Source organism: Cibotium barometz, chromosome 45 (genome assembly GCF_041138505.1).
Source record: "Cibotium barometz isolate CiBa-2024 chromosome 45, ASM4113850v1, whole genome shotgun sequence".
Lineage (NCBI taxonomy): Eukaryota > Viridiplantae > Streptophyta > Polypodiopsida > Cyatheales > Cibotiaceae > Cibotium > Cibotium barometz.
Genome location: NC_141090.1, coordinates 15,957,782 through 15,978,434, shown reverse-complemented (window position 1 = coordinate 15,978,434; position 20,653 = coordinate 15,957,782). Strand labels below are relative to the sequence as shown.

General features: G+C 45.8%; 1 protein-coding gene across 1 annotated transcript in view; it reads right to left on the bottom strand.

Annotated features, from left to right (window-relative positions):
* Positions 1–20,653, bottom strand: part of LOC147612486 (D111/G-patch domain-containing protein) — a 69,495-nt gene that overhangs the window by 2,278 nt on the left and 46,564 nt on the right. Inside the window, exons 3-7 of the mRNA XM_086783115.1 lie at positions 15,499–15,764; positions 15,083–15,397; positions 14,740–14,984; positions 14,565–14,633; positions 14,281–14,478 (exon numbers count right to left, since the gene is read on the bottom strand). Coding sequence (XP_086639241.1) covers positions 14,281–14,478; positions 14,565–14,633; positions 14,740–14,984; positions 15,083–15,397; positions 15,499–15,764 — 1,093 coding nt within the window. The remainder of the gene's footprint in view (positions 1–14,280; positions 14,479–14,564; positions 14,634–14,739; positions 14,985–15,082; positions 15,398–15,498; positions 15,765–20,653) is intronic.

The window sequence follows — 20,653 nt, the reverse complement described above, 5'->3', positions numbered from 1 at the left end:
TCTTCAGTCCCCGCCTGCCCCTCTGCTGCCCCCGCCTACCCTTTTGCCCTTGCTTCCCCAGCTGCTCCCCGCCTTTGCCCCCCTTCCTCTGCTCCCGTTTTCCCAATAGCTATTTTATTTGGATTCAAGTCGGCCGCCCACTTTTCTTGATTGGTCTTAAGGCTTTTTCTGCCGGCCAATCTCTCATCACCCCCACTGGCCGGGAGAATCATCAATTTTTCACAAGACGAGCTCACCTCTCTTCAGCACGACATTGACCTTGGGGTCCAGACTACCCTTGTTGCGAGAGTTTATGGTTCCCACCCCTCTCGTTCGCAGGCCCGTGAATGGCTTCTAGCAACTCTCTCTTTGGAGCTGATTGTGCACTTTCAGGATACTCGTTTACTTGGTCAAGGCTTCTTCCAGGTGGACTTTCATTCTTCAGAAGCTACTTCTCAGGCTTTGGCTAGCAGCCCCTTTCCTCTTGGTCCTAGGAAGATTTTCTTCTTTCAGTACCAGGTGGGCTTTGATCCAGTGGTGGAGGATCAGCGCCTTACCCCGGTCTCACTACGGTTCCCTGCTCTTCCTCGGTCCTATTGGAAGCTTTTAGCTTCCATAGGGGCATCCTTTGGCCAGGTTCTAGAGGTACCAATCCTCCCGAGCTCTCCCGCCTCAGCTTCCGCAGCCGTTACCGCCACTCTTGATGTACCTCGGGTCCTTGTGCTTGTTCCTGATCCATCGATTACTTTGGTGATCATGTCATGCTTCAGAGACCTGACGGATCTCATTTCCGCCAGAGGATGGAGATTGCAGGCAGACCTGACCAATGTCGAATTTGTCGTCGACAGGGTCACATTGTTAGAGATTGTCCCAGATCGAGGGGCCATGCTAGGAGGCGGTGTGGTCCTGCCCATCAGAGGCCTTCTGCAGATGTCGAGACTCCAGCGGCTCCTTTGCCACAGCAGACCACACAGCGTTGGGTTGTGGTTAGGGATGGCAGGCACCCTCAGACCCCCGTACCTACCCCTTCACCCACACCCCCTGTGGAGCACCCTAACCCCTATGCAGCTCTTGCCTCACAAGATGTTGATCCTTTTTTGGAGGATAAGGCCTTGTAGGCACATGATCTGGATCCCTCACAGGAGGATGCTGCATTACAGTTACAGGATGATTGTACCCTTGAGGATGACGTTGCACATTCGCATTGTCATGGTACCTCTCCAATTCTGAGGACTGGCCTTGGCTTTTCCCCGGAGTGGGAGAGAGAGGTAAGGTTTACATCATCAGATTTTCCCTCCCTTACCTATGTGAGACGTACTTCCGCCTCTAAAGGGGGTCCTTCGTCGACCACGACATTTGTCGTTCCTACTCGGAGTCTTTATGAGGATTGTCTCTTGGAACATTCAGGGTCTTGGGGGTTTTGTTCCGCGTCGACGGAAACAAATTGTAAAAACACAGCTTCATTGTGTAGTCACAGGTGGACCTATGGATATATTGCTCTTGCAAGAGCATAATCTGGATGCTAGTTAGTGTGGGAGATCAGGCAAGCTTCTCTCAGGACACCTTTTGGTCACCGGCTGTTGGTACCAAGGGTGGTGTTTGTATCTCTGTTTCAGCTTTGATCTTGCTTTGCATCATTGGACATGGTGTCATTTTGCCTGCAAGAACGCAGTGGATCCTTCTTATGCAGGGTACTACACGCATTGGTATTCTCAACCTCTATGCTCCTAACCATAGAGGTGAGAGGATTGCCTTTTGGAAATCTCTCACTACATTGATGCCTCTTGCCGACCATTGGATTATTGGTGGGAATTTTAACATGGTTGAGATGCCAACGGATAAAAGAGGTGGACATGAGGGCTTGGTGCATCCTCTTGAAAGAGCGTCTTGGGAGAGGTTTATACTCTCCATTCATGGTAGAGATTGTTGGCATGAGGATGACATTTTGAGGAGTCCATCCACTCTTCTTTATTCATGGTCTAACAAGAGAAGAGATGTAGGATGTATCTATGCACGGTTAGACAGATTTTATGTGGATGATTGGGTGCTTGACAGAGGTGAACATACTTTGATTGCTACAAGCACCTCCAAATCGGATCATTGCCCAGTGGTTTTATGTATTAGAGATCTGAATTGCCATGGATCAGCACCCCATGTACGCATCCCTGATCATTTGTTTTCAGATGCAGAGCTATCACGTCATATGCTTGATATTTGGAGTTCTCATGACTTCTTACGGGCCTCTCAAAGCCTGGCCTCTGCTCTCTATGATATTAGTGACTTTATCACACATGTGCCCTGTCTAAGAGGTAAGAGGCCTTGGACTTAGAAAGGGCTATTAGACGTAGATTGGCTGCCTTGCAGAAAGAGCACGAGAAACATCCTCATACTCAATGGGTTGCAGATTCTTTATGTATTGTTAGCGCAGAAGTTCATCACTCTCTTGAGCAGCGCGCGGAGTACCGTTAGGGCTGCCCATTAGCCCCTTTATTATATATCATAGTTGCAGAGGCCATGAGCATCTTTCTCCGCTCCACTGCTGGTATTTCAAGATTGAGGTTGCCTCTTCGTAGTCAAGAGGAGTTGGTTGACTCTGAGTTAGCTGATGACACAGCCCTGTTTTTGGAGGCTTCACATATATGCTTATGTTCCTTCCGGGTAGCACTAGAGGAATTCTGTTTGGCAGCAGGGGCACTCATTAATTAGCACAAATCTGTTGGTTTTTGGGTTAGTGATTCACCGAGAAATGATTGGGGTGCAGAGCTTGGTTTTACTTGGATCAGCACAGGATGCACTGCTAGATATTTGGGATGCCAAGTTTGATATTTCTCCTGCACAGCAGTTTGCTCCGGTACTTATGAGTATCCAGAAGAAGCTCCTCCATTGGAGCTCCAGGAGATTAGATTTAGCCTCCAGAGCTATGGTGGCTAATCACGTTTTGCTTGCCTCAGCTTGGTTTATTGCCTTTTGTTGGTGCTTCTCTTGTGCGTGCATTGGCCAATTGCGGAGATTGATCCGCAATTTTCTCTGGTCGGGCTTGGATGGCACCTCAGACACCCGTGCCAGGGTAGCTTGGCTCACAGTTATTCAGCCCAAAAGAGAGGGGGGCTTGAATATTATCGATCCAGATGTTCAGTGCAGGGCATTGCTTTGCAAACTTGTGGTCAGAGGTTTCCTACCATGCACTGAGCCTTGGAAGGATTTTTTCTTGTCTCAGATTTCCAGATGTACACCAAAGATCGGGAGAGACTGGATGCCGAGCACACAATTTTTGTTCACAGAGGCTGATATTAGGGCACCATCTTCCCCTATTATTGCAGCCATTGTCAGAGCATGGAGAAGCATGAGATAATTTTTTGCGACACTGGATCAGCCGTAGGACTCGCTTCGATCCGGCCCGGTGTTGGTCAAGGCACTGCCGCAAGGCTTCCTAGGTCTTTGGACGAGGCTGACCGACAACCTATTATGTGGAACGAGTTCATCAGGGATGAGGCTGGTCGGCCACTTGGTGCATCTCGTTATATGCAATGGTCAGGATGGGAGAGATGTGCATACACAGTTCTTGCTTGGAAGACCTTTAAGAGTCTTCTGGAGGATCGGAGAGTTGCATCCACTCAGCATCTTAGGGGCTCTCACATTTGTATTGATCAGATTGATGCAGCTATTCCGCATGAGTGGCTTTCTGGGACCTTTCACAGAGACTATCACCCGAGTTGGTTGGGAGTTTTTTTGAGGATAGGCATACCTCTGCATGTCATTGCTCTCCCGGGCCAAGAGGATACAAATTGCCTCATTTATTCTATCATGCCTGGAGGGAGATTGAGGAGATGTAGTATGGAGGAGATCATCCCAAATACTAGGCTTAGTCCAGTGAGGATTGTTGGTCGCTCGGGGAAGCACTGGTTCATTGACCGACTCATAGCTCTTGGTGTTTGTGGCTATATGGTGGCAGTCCTATCAAATATCTTCAGTGGGATCCAGGAGAGTGGGAGTGGATTGATGCCTTCGATCCTTTGAAAAGCCTTCCTTTTTTCAATTTCACTGTTCGGAATGCCAGGCTTCTCCTCACTCGACAGATGCATAGGATCCCTACTCTCAGGCCTCATTGGGAGAGCTATGATATTTCTCGAGTGATACAGCGCAAATATTGGCATAGACTTTGGCACTCATACAGAAGGAGACAGATCTCTCATTTCTTTTGGTTGTTCTTACATGGTGGTCTCCCCACCAATCAGTGGAGATCTGTTTTCGGTGTAGCACCTTCCTGTCCTAGATGTGCGGCATATTCTGAGTCCGTACAACATTGTCTATGGGGATGCAGCATTGCACAGTAGATTTGGGGTCCTATAGCCCAACTTATGGGCAAATTGAGTGGCCGAGCCATGCATGTGACTTGGGGGGCAGTTACTTGGCTCTCCCAGTCCGGTCCGCAGCTTTTTTATGAGGGCAGTGGTACAGATTCTGCTTTTTTCATTCGTAGAGGTATTGTCCAGCATGGTTTATTGCAAGATGTTCCTCACTCTGATTATACACCCCCTAGACAGAGGATTGACACCAATTGGGAGATTATTGCCAGTATTACAGCATGGCAGATCTGGAGAGCTAGATGCACGGAGGCTATTCAGGGTGCCCAGATTTTTGGGTCTCAATGCATTAGTACTATATGGGGTGATATCATCCACACTCTTATGGCTACTTGGGCTCGCATTCAAGGGCCCTCTCGTTCTGCGCAGGTGAAGCGTGTGATATTTATGCGGGAATGGGACCATGGCATCTTCTTTTCCTCTAGTACCACGGGTCTTACATGGCATCATGATGCTCCTCAGTGGTTGAAATCACCTTACATATTGGTGGGGTGATTCTATTCTTTTCCGGCTTATAGCTGTGATTGTTGTATGTTTTTCTCATACTTAATAGAAGTCTCTTTCTGAAAAAATAAAAATAAAAGAATTTTGGAGTGTTTTCTATGCCTAAAGGCACCCAGGGTAGGGATAGTTAGGGGGTAGGCGTTAATCCATTGGATTTACTAGAAAGTGTTTGTACCACGTCTACATCTTCCATAGATGACTACATATCCCCCCATAGGCTTAAGCAAACTTTTTCATACATATCATTCTTCCAAAGGTGTGGTGCTTCCAGACAAATGATTGAAACTATGATCAGCATCTCTGCAAAGCACAACTGCCGTGCCAAATAATGTGAGGCAATTGACAGATCCAATGCTCCCTTGACAGAAACCATCCGTGTCACCATTTGGTCCATCTCCATTTCTGGAGCCACTTCTATGGGACTGTCACTCCATAGAGCGGCCAGATTTGTACCATGTTCACATGTGGTCAGGCCAGTGCCCCATGTGAAAGGGTCAATCATCTTGTGTCACATGGACGGGAACCAGTTTTGTGCCACCCGTGTGACCAGTATTGTGCCATATGGACAGGAGCCTGTTTGCTGCCACCCGTGTATGACCAGGATTGCGTCTTATCCATGGGACTGTCATTCCATGGTAGGATTGATATTTGCGCCGACCTTGTCTATGGGATTGTCACTCCATAGGAAGGCATGTGCTAGGATGTGTGTTTTGTCTATGGGACTGTCACTCCATAGGAAAACCAGGACTTCACATTTCTGTCGCGCCAGTTTTGTGCCCGACAAGAAATCCTTGTACAAGTTTCATGAAAGGGAGATTTCGTTCATTACATGTGCACAGGCATTTATTTTTGCATGCATAAACTTATTCTCGCATGACTTGTTTTCGTGTGTTTGCCTACTTGACGTGCCAGTACACTAGATGGGGACGCCCCTAGTGTACCGTGGGTGTGCTATCTACTGACGAGTTGTTGTGGCGTGTGAACAGGTGGTAAGTATTGCTCTTTTTGGCCTTTTCAAACGTAAAATCCATGAAGTAATGTAAACCTTAATGTTTATAAGGTTGGATATTCACACATTTAAAATATTAACCGGACACTTGTTCTAATGTGAGTGCCCAATTTAATTAAAGTTTAATAATATTTAAATTAAGGACTGCATGAGAAACTTTTCCTTCCCCACATGTGGATGGTAAGTGGGGGGGAGGGGGGGGGGGTTTGATGGAAGGAGGCGACTGCTGTATGGAGAAGGGAAAGTGGATTTCTGTACCCGCCTCCAACCCGCCTGGTTGCTACCCTGTAATCCATCTCCTCCAATCCGCCTCCTCATCTCAACAGGCTGGCTGTCCTTTAGACCCACCAGCTGCTGTCTACTGTACCCGCCTGCTGCAAGTATTGTACCTACTGCAGAATTGTACCTGCCTTTGTACCAGCACTGTACCCGCCTGCTCTGCAAGTATTGTACCTGCTATAGAATTGTACCCGCCTGCAAGTATTGTACCTGCTACAACACCTGTACCCGCCTGCAAGTATTGTACCTGCTACAACACCTGTACCCGCCTATTGCCCTGTACCAGCTGTTGCAGAATTGTACCCGATGCTGCCCAGTACCTACAGTACAGTATCCACCTGCAGCTTTGTACCTGCTGTGTACTTGCCAGTTGCTACTGTACCCGCCTATTGAACCTGTGTGGCTGTTGTCTTGTACCTGATTATTGTAACTGCTGGCTGTCACATCAGTAGCTATTAATTGCCATACTTGTGCCTGCTGTTTGCATTGACCGGGATCACATTAAAAAAGGGGGAATAGTCTCTTCACTTGACAATCCCAAATTGAATCTTTGTCAGGTACTTATTTCTGTATTTTCAGATTCATATATTATTAAAATTAAATGTTGTTTTTACAAGTCTTGTCAGGCAAAGCATCACCACCAGTTTCCTTCACCATGGAAGGCCACTGGGGTGGTGACTTTTCCCATGATTACCCTGACCGTACCCTCACATTTAGAGGAGCCAATGAAGGTCATGTGGATATGAGAAAAACTGGGAGCAAAGCTGACTTGGGAGCACCAGGTATTACTCCCTCCATGGTACTTCACCTTGCCAGGCGTTAGTACGGGCGTGCCTGTTGGTGCACGGTCCCGGAAGACCAGTAAGGGCAGGTGTTCACCCCAGTGAAGGTGGGAGACTGCCTGTGATTTGGTCTATTCCGACAATTGATTCTTCATCAACAAAATCTTATTGTTTTTTCAGTTGTACTCGCTCCTTGTTATGGAGAAATCTGGCCTTGAGGCCCGTGAACACTTGTACATATAAATACTCCAAGAAATACAAACTAAATTGAGGGGGGAGCCGGCCCTTTCCGGCCCCAGTGATGGTGTCAAGTGTTTTTTGTCATTTTCAATTTCAATGTTGCTAAAAATGTCCATTGTTTGTATTAGTCAAGTGAACTAAAAATGTGTATTTTATCTTCCGATTTGTAGGCCTCCCGTAGAGAGTGGTTACATTGGTATCAGGGCCCAGCCGTCTCTTTCTCAAGAGGAGACGGTGTTTTGAGATCGGAAGCATACAGAGACACTTGACTCAATGGACAACCAAGGCAACCCTTTGGAAGTTCCAAATTCAAGAGGTCAATCAAGTGCCTCTCGCGATTCCGATGCATTGCATGGAAGGCACAAGCCTCTTGAGAGAGTCTATGACAGTGCTTTGATGGGACAGCCATCCCGTGGAAAAGAGCCTATGCATGAGAATGAGCCCAATGCATTGAGGGCTGAATTGGAGCACATGAAGAAGCTTTTGCAGGCAAAGGAGAGCTGAAATTTGCATGAAGATCCCCATGTACAAAGTGTCATTGAAGCAAGGAAAGCTGATGCTATGGTGGATATGACCTTTGAGTCCATGGCTCGTGAAGTGGGCAAGAAACCAAGGGAGTTGGCACTCTCCTATCTCATCCGAAAGGGTGATCTCAAAGAAGGAGAGGATGGAGAGTTAGTATTCAAGAATCCACCTCGTTTGAAGCAGGGAGACCCAGCATCTCAACGCTTGAGGTCTTTTATACACAAGGAAGAGGTATCACTCACTTCTCACCATGCATCTACTCCTCACGGGACAGGAGGCAACAAGTATGTGCATGTTGGAGCTAGTGGGCGACATGATGGCCTTGTGGATTCAAAGGATGTATATCATGGAGAGAGTGGTCAGCATGCAAGCCGAAAGACTTTGCCCATTGAGTTGTCTCGTGGTGAGACATTGCATCATTTGGGGAGATCACATGCATCTGGGCCACAGATTCATAATGCACATGCCACCATGCCTCTTGAAACATCTTTGGTTGCCCATGATGAAGCCCATGCAAAGAGGGCTGCCCAATTGGATAAGGGTAAGAGAAAGAGAGAAGAACATGTATCACATCCCAAAAAGCTCAAGGAGTTCATGGCAAGGGACAAGTCCGTGAAATTTGATGCCTTTCATGGAGAGTATGATGCCTCCAAGGTGCTTGCTTTTGTGGCACAGTTTGACATTGCTTTTAGTGATAAGGACTTCACTGAGAAGTCTAAAATTCATCATGCAAGCATGTTCTTGAAGGAGACAGCTGCCCATTGGTGGATCACTGAAAAGACCACCAAAGATCCCATTTGCACTTGAAAAGAGTTCAAGGATAGATTTTATGCACAATTTTTGCCTCCTAATATGGAGCAAACTCTCACCCAGAAGTGGGATAGACTTGAGCAAAAAGACAATGAAAGTGTGCAGTAGTATGTTAACAAGTTTTGGAAAGTGTTGCTTGAGGTAACTCCCTTTATGCAACTCTCCGAAGATGAAAGGAAGAGAAAGTTTCGCTCCGGATTGCAACCAGCTTATCGTTTAGGCATCGAATTGCACCCGAAACACACTCTTCAGCAGCTCATAGCATCTGCTCTTGCTATGAAACAATTGGTGCTTAAAATTAAGTAAGAACAGGGAAGTTGTAAGGGCAAAGAGAGGGCTTTTCCAAACTTGCAAAAAGGTGGACAGTCACTTAAAAAGAGCTTTCAGGAAGCCTAAAAGGGAGGTAAAGCTGAAAATACCCCATCCAAGGACATTGGACCAAAGAACAAGTTTGGCTTGACCCCCGAGCAAAGGGAGCAATATGCCAAAGAGGGAAAATGCTTTTCTTGTGGTAGTAAAGAGCACATGTTTAGGCAATGCCATACCCGCAATCAAAAGAATGAAGACAAGCCACCAAAGGCAAATGTGCATGCCATACCCGATGTGCAGGGTACCACTGAGCATGATGGCAAAGAGAGATGAAGTTATCTATTGCACAATCCTTCATGTTTGATGATTGTGCAACAGATAACTTCATCTCTACACAGATAGCAGCCACCTTGGACATAGAGATTGGGGACATGGGACCCCAAATTGAAGCAGAGGCAGCTTTTGTTGGCAAAGAGGTATAGGTCACTCCTCTTATGGGAAAGTTGCGCATTCATATACAAGGTTATTTGGATCATGAGCATTTCTTGATTGCCTCACTCAATGGATGTGATGTATTACGTGGCAAGTCTTGGCATCATAGGCTTGAGCCCCGCAAAGAATATAAAACCAACAGGATCACCTTTATGCTAGAGGCCGCATGCATGTCATTGATGCTGGCAAGGAAGGGGATTCTATCCTAGTTGTCTCTCACATCCAAATTAATAAGGCAATGAAAAAGAGTCTTTCTACGTACTTGGTTTTTGTTCGTGACAACATTGAACAAAGTAATGTGAATGTGGATGTATTGACTCAAGATAGGCTGAATTTTCTTAATGCATATAAAGATTGTTTTGCTGATGCATTGCCAGGAGAACTACCACCTGAGAGGCCCGAAGATCATTGCATAGATCTTGTGCCAGGTAGTTCCCTACCTAACAAACCCGCATATCATGTGAGTGCTGCACAACAAGAGGAGATCATGAAGCAGGTTAATGAGCTTTTAGAAAAGGGTTTGGTTCAACCCAGCTCCTCACCCTTTTGTTCTCTCGTACTTCTTGTGCAAAAGAAGGATGGATCTTTCCGCATGCGCGTGGATTATCGAGCTCTAAACAAGCTCACCATCAAGAACAGGTTCCCAATTCCACGTATAGATGACATCTTGGATAAGCTTGATATTTCAGCTTGTTTCAGCCGTATAGATTTGAAGAGTGGTTACCACCAGATTCGTGTGGTATCCCAAGATGTCCATAAAACTGCATTCACGACAGCCTTTGGATTGTATGAATTCTTGGTAATGCCTTTTGGCCTTACCAATGCCCCGGCAACATTTAACCGTATGATGGACGACAAGATATTTCGACCCCATCGTAAGTTTATAGGTGTATTCTTTGATGATATCTTGGTTTTCTTCAAGAATGAGGAGGAGCATAAAACTCATTTGGCTACATTGTTTGAAGAGTTGCGAAACCATAAACTCTTCATAAATGCTAAGAAAAGTGAGTTCTTCCTCTCAGAGATACACTATTTGGGGCACATCATATCCAAAGAGGGTGTAAGAATGGATCTTACTAAAATTGAAACCATTCGGAATTGGCCAGAGTTGCAAAATGTACATCAAGTGCATAGCTTTCTTGGGTTGTGTTCATACTATAGGCGATTCATAAGGCATTTCGCCAAGATTGCCTCGCCATTACATGATCTTACAAAGAAGAAAGCCACCTTTAAATGGGCTTCCAATGAGCAAGATGCCTTTTTGCAACTCAAAAATAATATCATTTGCGGGCCCGTGTTGATTGTTCCCGACATGCAAAAGCCATTCACGGTGGAATGTGATGCATGTGGGAATTGTTCAGGGGCTGTCCTAAATCAAGAGGGTCATGCAGTTGCTTATGAAAGCCGTCGATTGCAGATCCATATGGACATTTATGAAAAAGAGCTCTTGGCTATAATTCATGCCTTAAAAATATGGAAGCATTATCTTCTTGGGGCTGAATTTGTAGTCAAGACAGATCACCAAAGCTTGAGATATTTTCTATCTCAAACAAAGCTTTCGGAGAAGCAAATGAGAATGGCAAACTTTCTTTCCATGTTTCATTTTCAGATTGTACACACTCCGAGAAAGAAGAATTTGGTGGCAGATGCTTTGTCCAGGAAGCCTTAAATACCTGCAGTTTCAGTGGCCTCTCATGGGGACTTATTTGCCATGCGTGATTTGCATCATTTGGATGCTGATTTTTCCCATATATGGACTGATTTGATGGCTGGTCACTCGCATGCCTCTTATGTGATCAAAGAGGGTTATCTTATGAAGGATAACTGCTAATGTGTGGCAGAAAGATATTTCTTTTGGCCAAGCATGCGTAAAGACATTGAGGCATATGCACGCGCATGTATTACTTGCCAAAAGGTGAAATTTGATAGACAAAAGCCTCCCGGTTTGCTTCAACCATTGCCTATTCCCTCGCAGCCATGGGAAAGCATTGCTATGGACTTCATTATGGATTTGCCTACATCCCAGTATGGGAATGATTCTATTTGGACCATAGTTGACAGGTTTAGCAAGCACGCTCACTTCTTGCCAGTCAAGAAAACCATTAAAGTTGATCATATGGTGAAGCTTTTCCTTGCTCACATATTCAAGCATCATGGCATGCCTAAGTCCATTGTTGGGGATAGAGATCCCAGGACTACGGGCCTCTTTTGGAGGGCTTTATTTGATACCATGGGCACTAAGCTTGAGTTCTCATCTACTTATCACCCCCAAACAGATGGTCACTAAGATTGTATTTCACAAGGAGAGAAAGCTACCACATGGAAGCTTTCCAAGAGATACCTTGTGAAATTTAAGAACTACTTACCCATTGATGCAAAGTGGGTAGATGAGGATTATTTCATTGATTACCCGCAGCTTTTACAAGCATATCTTGAGGCTTTTCAGTTGAGGTCAACTGTTTAGAAGCCAGGGGGGATGTCACCATTTGGTCCATCTCCATTTTTGGAGCCACTTCATCCAGATTTGTACCATGTTCACGTGGCCAGGCCAGTGCCCCATGTGAAAGGGTCAATCATCTTGTGTCACATGGACGGGAACCAGTTTTGTGCCACCCGTGTGTGACCAGTATTGTGCCATATGGACAGGAGCCTACTTTTTGCCACCTGTCTATGACCAGGATTGTGTCTTATCCATGGGACTGTCACTCCATGGTAGGATTGATATTTGTGCCGAGCTTGTCTATGGGATTGTCACTCCATAGGAAGGCCCGTGCCAGGATGTGTGTTTTGCCTATGGGACTCTCACTCCATAGGAAAACCAGGACTTCAGATTTCTGTCGCGCCAGTTTTGTGCTCGACAAGAAATCCTTGTACAAGTTTCATGAAAGGGAGATTTCGTTCATTACATGTGCACAAGCATTTATATTTACATGCATAAACTTGTTTTCGCATGACTTGTTTGCCTGCTTGACGTGCCAATACACTGGACGGAGACGCCCCCAGTGTACCATGGGTGTGCTATTTGCTGACAAGTTGTTGTGGCGTGTGAACAGATGGTAAGTATTGCCCTTTTTGGCCTTTTCAAACGTAAAATCCATGAAGTAATGTAAACCTTAATGTTTATAAGGTTGGATGTTCACACACATTTAAAATTATTGACCGGACACTTGTTCTAATGTGAGTGCCCAATTTAATTAAAGTTTAATAATATTTAAATTAAGGATTACATGGGAAACTTTTCCTTCCCCACACATGGATGGTAAGTGTCGGGAGGGGGGGGGGGGGGGGGGGCGGGGGAGGGAGGGAAGGGGTGGTTGATGGAAGGAGGCTTCTGTATGGAGAAGGGAGAGTGGTTTTCTGTACCTGCCTCCTCCAACCCGCTTGGCTGCTATCCTGTAATCCATCTCCTCCAACCCACCTGCTGATCTGAACCGGCTGGCTGTCCTTTAGACCCACCAACTTCTGTCTACTGTACCTGCTACAGAATTGTACCCGCCTGCTGCTATACTATACCTGCCTCTGTACCAGCACTGTACCCGCCTGCTGCAAGTAATGTACCTGCTATACCCGCTTGCAAGTACTGTACCTGCTGCAGCACCTATACCCACCTGATGTCCTGTACCAGCTGCTGCAAAATTGTACCCGCTTGTTGCCCAATACCTGCAGTACAATATCCGCCTGCAGATTTGTACTTGCTGTGTACTTGCCAGTTGCTACTATACCCGCCTATCGAACCTGTGGGTGCTGTCTTGTACCTGATTATTGTACCTACTGGCTGTCACATCAGTAGCTATTAATTGCCATACTTGTGCCTGTTGTTTGCATTGACCGGGATCACATTAAAAAAGGGGAAATAGCCTCTTCACTTGCCAACCCCAAATTGAATCTTTGTCAAGTACTTATTTCTGTATTTTTAGATTCAGATATTATTAAAATTAAATGTTGTTTTTACAATTCTTGTCAGGCAAAGCATCACCACCAGTTTCCTTCACCATGGAAGGCCACTGGGATGTTGACTTTTCCCATGATTACCCTGACCGCGCCCTCACATTTGAAGGAGCCAATGAAGGTCATGTGGGTATCAGGAAAACTGGGAGCAAAGACGACTTGGGAGCACCAGGTATTACTCCCTCCGCGGTGCTTCACCTTGCCAGGCGTTAGTACGGGCGTGCCTGTTGGTGCACAATCCCAGAAGACCAGTAAGGGCAGGTGTTCACCCAGTGAAGGTGGGAGACTGCCTGTGATTTGGTCTACTCCAACAAAATTGATTCTTCATCGACAAAATCTTATTGTTTTTTCAGTTGTACTCACTCCTTGTTATGGAGAACCTTGAGGCCCGTGAACACTTGTACATATAAATAATCCAAGAAATACAAACTGTATTGAGGGGGGGGCCGGCCCTTTCCGGCCCCAGTGATGGTGTCAAGTGTTCTTTGTCATTTTCAGTTTTAATGTTGCTAAAAATGTACATTGTTTGTATTAGTTAAGTGAACTAAAAATGTGTATTTTATCTTCCGATTTGTAGGCCTCCTGTAGGGAGCGGTTACAGTCCGGCACTCTTGACTCGTACACGACTCCAATAGGGTGCAGCGTTTCTACTCACGTGGAGCCGGGACCATTCCTCACTATGGGATCAGGCCACACGACATAACACTACAGGCCCCCACTCTGACTTTTCCCTCCTCCCCTGATGTAGCCTCCCTCCGAGAGTTGCCAGCCAGAGAGGGAGCCCCCCTATACCTCACTGGAGGGATGTACATGTTGGTCCACTTGAGGGCTGCTTTGTAGTTCACTTTTACAAATGTTTTCTTTCACTACTAGTGAAGGATCTTTTCTTGGGAGTAGAAATGCTGTTTGACAATCATATCCTACGAATAACAAAGTTACAAGGTGGGTCCCTTTAGGATGCCTCACCATGACCAAAAGCTAGAATATTGTTTTGAACAACCTTTAGCATATTGCTTCACAATGCTCACATAGTACTGACCTCATGCCAGCCCATTCTCTCCAGCATGTGTTTTGCTGTCGAGTGCCTTACTGATGCCTTTTCGCATTCATTGTCCATGTCCTTGGCTGAGGAATATAGCTCCTGGTCATTACTATGCAGACCATGTCTCACGCCTACTCCATACTCGCCACGAAGCTCCCTGCGCTCTTTTGCTCGATCTCGGTACTTCTGTCTTCTCTGCAACCAACAAAAGTTGTCAGAATGTGAAGCTAAATACCTGAGAAACTATCAGAAGACACTGTGTGGCATGTGATATAACCAACCTCTTCAACTGAAGCAATTTCTTTGTCTGTCAGAGCTCGTATGCCTTCTGGTACTGAAGGTGTTGCTGCCTGCATGAAGAAAAAGAAGCATTGGTTTGTTGAAGTTTCCACAAAAAAACCTAGTTGGTTGCAAGAGGACCCCTCAAAATATTGTGGATTCTGAAATCACAACCACCTTTCTTCTGTTAAGATGCTGGTATCTTTGATGATTCAAATTTGGCACGAATGGCTTTGCAACACGAGAATCATGTGATGGCTTCAAAGCAGCATTTGATACATCCTCAGTGTGGCTTTTAACATCTTCAAGGACACACAAACGGATACATGGGAAGTCCCAATCTTTGGTTGGATTGGATGAGTCATACATAGAGACAGAAGTTAAGTATTTGGAGCTTGGTTGCCTTAGCCTATAGAGCTCACCTGCAAAACACAAGGCAGTTGATCGTGGTCTCAATGTTAGAAGTCATTTCAAGGTGCTTGTATACTTGGAGAAAACTGCTAGATGGCAGCATTTGCACCTGATGAGACCTTTACTAGATCCAGATTGACCTCACAAATACAGCTGGTTTTAATAAAACCATTACAACGTTGGAGGGAAGGGTGGAGTCTGCTTGGGATTGCAGCAAGCTGACCAACCAAAGATATAGAGCTTTTCTTTCTACTCTTCACTTTCTGCACAGCTGTTGTCCAGTTCCACAAATTGATTGCCCTTGGACACGATTGTGCTTCGGCATCGTTTCTCACAACTTGCCCATACTGAGCTTTCCATAAATCCATCTCTCTTTTATCCTCTTCAGTTTGGGCACCTTCAGTATTGTCGACATTGTACAATCCTAGATAAAAGTTGGTAGTAAAATCAGCCTTTGAATAATATGAAATTCTCACAAGCTTTCCTCATATGTGAGAATAGAAATGGCTTCAATGTCAAACATACGATTGCTTTCATTTTCTTGTTGTGCTGCTTCTGAGTATAAAACATCTTGATAGCCAGCAAAACTTTCAGAGCCTTCTCTTGTTTCTATGTCTACAGCATAACTTTCAAAAAAAGGATGTTCTGCACTGAACTCATTTTCTTGACAAACCATCTCATCATTTTCTGTCTTAGATGGTGTATCATGGAATGGCAATGAAGGAGAATCACCAGCAGAGAGTGCACCTGACGACCCCCCTAAATACCATTCAATGAGGAAATCTTCCACCCTGTAGGACAGAAGCCAGCAAAGTGCAGACAATCAAAAATCTTACCCCAAAAACACAACTAACTTGGCCTATATTACAATTAAATTTACCATGATTGTGTCCTGATAAACCAAAGTGTTTTCATTTGATCAAAAAATAAAGGTAGAGGGGCCAATTGTACTTGAAAAGAGTGCTCGCCCCCTTCTAAAGACAAAAAAGCTTTAAGCGTATCACAACAAAAAAGGGGCGCCGGTTCCGGGAACCCCAGCCCAATCCATCTTCTTCCAGTTCGATTCACTCGCAAACATCTCTCTCTACAACTCCCCATCATCAATCAACTCAACATTCATTTCTAATGACCATGGCTCTAATTCGTCTGTGGTAGCTACGGTGTATGCATCTATGAGCCGGAACCCACTTGCGTTTGCCCACCAGGCTTCTCAGCCATCAATTCCAAGGATCTGTCTGCTGGATGCCGTCCGAATAACCAGATCATCAACTGCAGTAGCATCAAGTATGTAGAGATGGAAGTCACGAATTTCCCATCCAATGATTTGGCTTATTTGCAAGGTTTGTCGGAGGAAGAATGCAAGCAGCAGTGCTTCGACCAGTGCTCTTGTCTGGCTTCTGTGTACAGGCAACCGGAGACGGCAACTGCTGGCTGAAGAATGCAGTGCAAAATGGCAACAACGAAGCGCCACAGGAACTCCGTGCCTTCCTGAAAATCCCTGATTCTGACCCCCTTGTACCCAGCACTATTGTGGACACTCCAACCAATTGGAGCTCCCATGAGGTCCTCTGGCGAGGGTGTCAAAAAGCCAACCCTTCGTCCTGGGCTCTTGGAAATGCGCCTGGCACTTACGCTCAAGTAAGCTCAAGGCTGCATATCCCCGTGTCACTGTGGCATGTGATGCGGGAAGCATGGTGAAGCGTGGACCACTAAAAGTGACACCAAGGTAAACATAGGATGAGACAATCTCCATAGGATCCCCTCTATATGTGAAGCTCAATCTGGATGTGAAGAGGTGAGACGTATTGAAGACCATTACCTTGGTTTTACCAAGGTTAACACAGAGGTCTCGTTGAGTGCAGAAGTCCTGTAAGGCATCCAACTGTCTCTGAAGCCCCTCGGCTGAATCTGAGAGGACAACGATGTCATCTATATAAAGTAGTATGGGGATCGATATGCCTGCCACTGTGGGACCAGCCCCGCCTAATCCATCAATGAAGATCTAGAGGCCAAAAAGAGTGGGTGATAGAGGGCAGCCCTGTTTCACCCCAATAGTGCTGGAAATCTCTTGTGATGTACCTCTTGGGGCTCTCACTCATCCAGTGACGGACTCATAGAGGGCGATGATGCTCCAAACCATGTCAAACGAAACTCCTATCTTCTGTAGACGGTGTAGGAGGCGGGCTCGGGGTACAGTATCAAAAGCTTTGCGGAAATCCACAAAGCAGCAGTAAATCCTCTGATGTGCTCTACCCTCCTCGATGATGGCACGGAGGGTGAAGATGTGGTCAAGGGTAGAGTAGCTCCTCCAAAAGCTTGCCTGTCCTGAGGCTCTGCATCCTTGGCTCTCTGCAAATGAACAGAGCTCCGCCTCTAGCACCGATCCATAGAGTTTGGCCAACGTGTGGCCAATCATGATCGTCCTGTAATTATTAGGATCAAGTGGATCTCCGGCTTTGAGGATGGGGGTGATGGTGTTGGTGGACCAAGAGGATGGAAAACCTTCACAAAGGGCCCTATTGAACATGTAGGCTAGTAGGGGCGCCAAGGTATCATCGGCATGCGAGATGTACTCGGCCTCATGATCTTGGGCTCACCCATTACGTAGTCTACGAATGGCCTTGAGGACCATGCCCTTTGTGAAGAAGGTGGAGTTGGTGGGGCGGGGATCTGGTGGTGGGGGTAGGGGTGGCTAATGGGGGATATGATAAGAGGGAGCATGCATAGGAGTGCCATGTGTCAGGGCAGGTGATAGGTGTGGGGGGGCGATGTTCTCGGAGTTTCCTCCATGCCTCTTTGCAATTCGGCCCTAAGAAAAGTCGGTATAACTCATCCTCTTTCCAAGCGTAGAACTCCCGTTTCTTGCATTGGGTGAGCCATTGAGAAATCCGTTGCGCTTGGCGCTTCATGATTTGCCCAAGCCGTACCTCATGCTTAAGACGGGAGCATGTGGCTCCCAAAATTTCATATTGTACCAAAAATTTCCATACGGTATCATATTTTCATACCATGACAACTATGGATGAGCTTTGCTTGGATCTTTTCCTTTTATGGAAGGACACTTTATACGGACACCGTGCAACTGAGTACAGTTGCAATGCAAGTAAGGGAGAATGTGACACACCTACGAGTATGTAGGGTAGAGCTAGACGTCGGATAGCAGCCAACAGGCAGAGTCAACATAGATGCCACGTGGCAGACTGGCAATGATGATGTGGTAGTGGTGACATGGCAGTCGGGTACAGTTGGCCAACAGCAATTACTACTAGCCGATTAGGAGCATTGGTGCATATATATACGTGGGTAGCCAAATCGTCATATTCATCTGCAGACTGCTTTCCTCAGTGTTGGACTTCACAAAGCATTTCCCTATAGGCGAAGTGCTAGCCAAGAGTGTAGAGTAGATCACAGGGCTGTGATTTGGCATCTTCATTCTCATCCACATCTTGTACTTGAATTTCAGTTGTATTACTTCTTTCTTGTACATAATACAAAGCAGTACTTTAGGACTCTTGTGTGTGTTGTATGTGTGATTCTGCCGCACACTTCTTTCTATCTCTGGAAAACCCTAGCACCTAGGCACAAGTGTTCTACAGACATACATACATACATACATACATATATATATACATACATATATATATACATACATATATATATACATACATATATATATATATATATATATATATATACACATACATATACATACATATGTATACATATACATATATACATTTTCCAGTATTTTCTACTCAGTATCATCTAGGAGTCTTACTTACGGTTCTTATAACTGTAAGACAGTCAGTTTATTGTACTTTTCAGTTTCATTTGGTTGTTCTCTTTGATGAGACACCTGTTGGTCATGTCCACTCCCGGCTAGTTCAAGTGTGAACCCAACTTACTCATGGGCACTTTTTCCCTATGACTAGACACAGGGTTTTTTCCCCGTGTGAACACACTTATGTGTGTTGGGCACTTTGCCCTAGGCTTTTTAGTACTCACTTGTACTTTCATTTCATATCATTATTGAGTACATCTTTTCCAGCACTCTCACGTTTCTCTGTGCTTGAGGTTGTGTGTGTGTGTGTGTGTGTGCGCGCGCGCGCAAGCTAGCTTCCCTCCTACCCAACATTGGTGCCCTTCAGAGCTTGAGCCTATTGCACACATCAGGGCATTAGGATTTTGCTGCATTAGGTTAGGGTTAGGGTTTTGCCTTCAGCCGCCCTACAACCACCCTGCCGCCGCCCTCAGCCGCCTCTGCACACCGCCGCCGCCCCTGTGTGCCATAGCTATCCGCGGCCGCCCCAGATCTGCTTCACGCCGCCCGCTTCGCGCCACCTGTGCCGCTCCAGATCTGGCGCTGCCCGTCCTCTGCGCCGCCTTGCGCCTCAGATCTGGGCGCCCTGCGCCACCTGCAACAACAGCCGTCTGTGCCTGCCTCGACGCACCGCTGCCTGTGCGCCGCCGCCTCTGCCGTCGCCGCTGTCAACATTGTGGGCAGCAGGCGAGTACAAAAAACGTAGAATACCAGGCGATGGAGAGAGCAGAGCAGGTGATGGAGAGAAAAAATTCAGCCACCACCCACGTGGGGCATAAAATATTAATATTTCATGCAATACTTTTTTTGAAGGTTATAAAGCCTTAAAACCAATTTAATACTATGGGCACCATCAAAAGAAAATGTCTAGCCCCTTTTTAAAATGTGTGTGAACACATTAGCTTATAAACATTAAAGTTAACCATAGTTTATGTATTTTACCTTTTAAAAAGGCCAAAATGAAAATACATACCACCTGTTCACACGCCACACCACCAAGTCAGCAAACAGCATTCCACGGTACACTAGGGGCGTCCCCATCCAGTGTACTGGCACGGCATAACAGGCAGACACACGCAAACAAGTCATGCGATGTATTGCTTGGCAAGCCATGGCATCATAGGCTCGAGCCCCGCAAAGATAACAAGACAAACCGGATTTCCTTTATGCATAGAGGCCGCATGCATGTTATTGATGCTGGCAAGGAAGGGGATTCTATCCCAGTTGTATCTCACATCCAGATTAATAAAGCAATGAAAAAGAGTCTTTCTACGTACTTGGTTTTTGTTTGTGATAGCATTGAACCAAGTCATGAAAATGTGGATGTTTTGACTCAGGATAGGCTGAATTTTCTTCATGCATACAAAGATTATTTTACTGATGCATTGCCAGGAGCATTACCTCCTCAAAGGCTCGAGGATCATCGCATAGATCTTGTGCCAGGTAGTTCTCCACCTAACAAACCTGCATATCGTGTGAGTGCCGCACAACAAGAAGAGATCATGAAGCAAGTTAATGAGCTTTTGGAGAAAGGTTTGATTCAGCCAAGTTCCTCACCTTATTGCTCTCCCGTGCTTCTTGTTCAAAAGAGAGATGGGTCATTCCGCACGTGTGTGGATTATAGAGCTCTAAATAAGCTCACCATCAAGAATAGATTTCCAATCCCGCGTATTGATGACATTTTGGATAAGCTTGATGGCTCAGCTTGTTTCAGCCGTATTGATTTGAAGAGTGGTTATGACCAGATACGAGTGGTTATGACCAAATTCGAGTGGTGCCACAGGATGTCCACAAAACTGCATTCAGGACAGCTTTTGGATTGTATGAATTTTGGTGATGCCTTTTGGTCTCACCAATGCC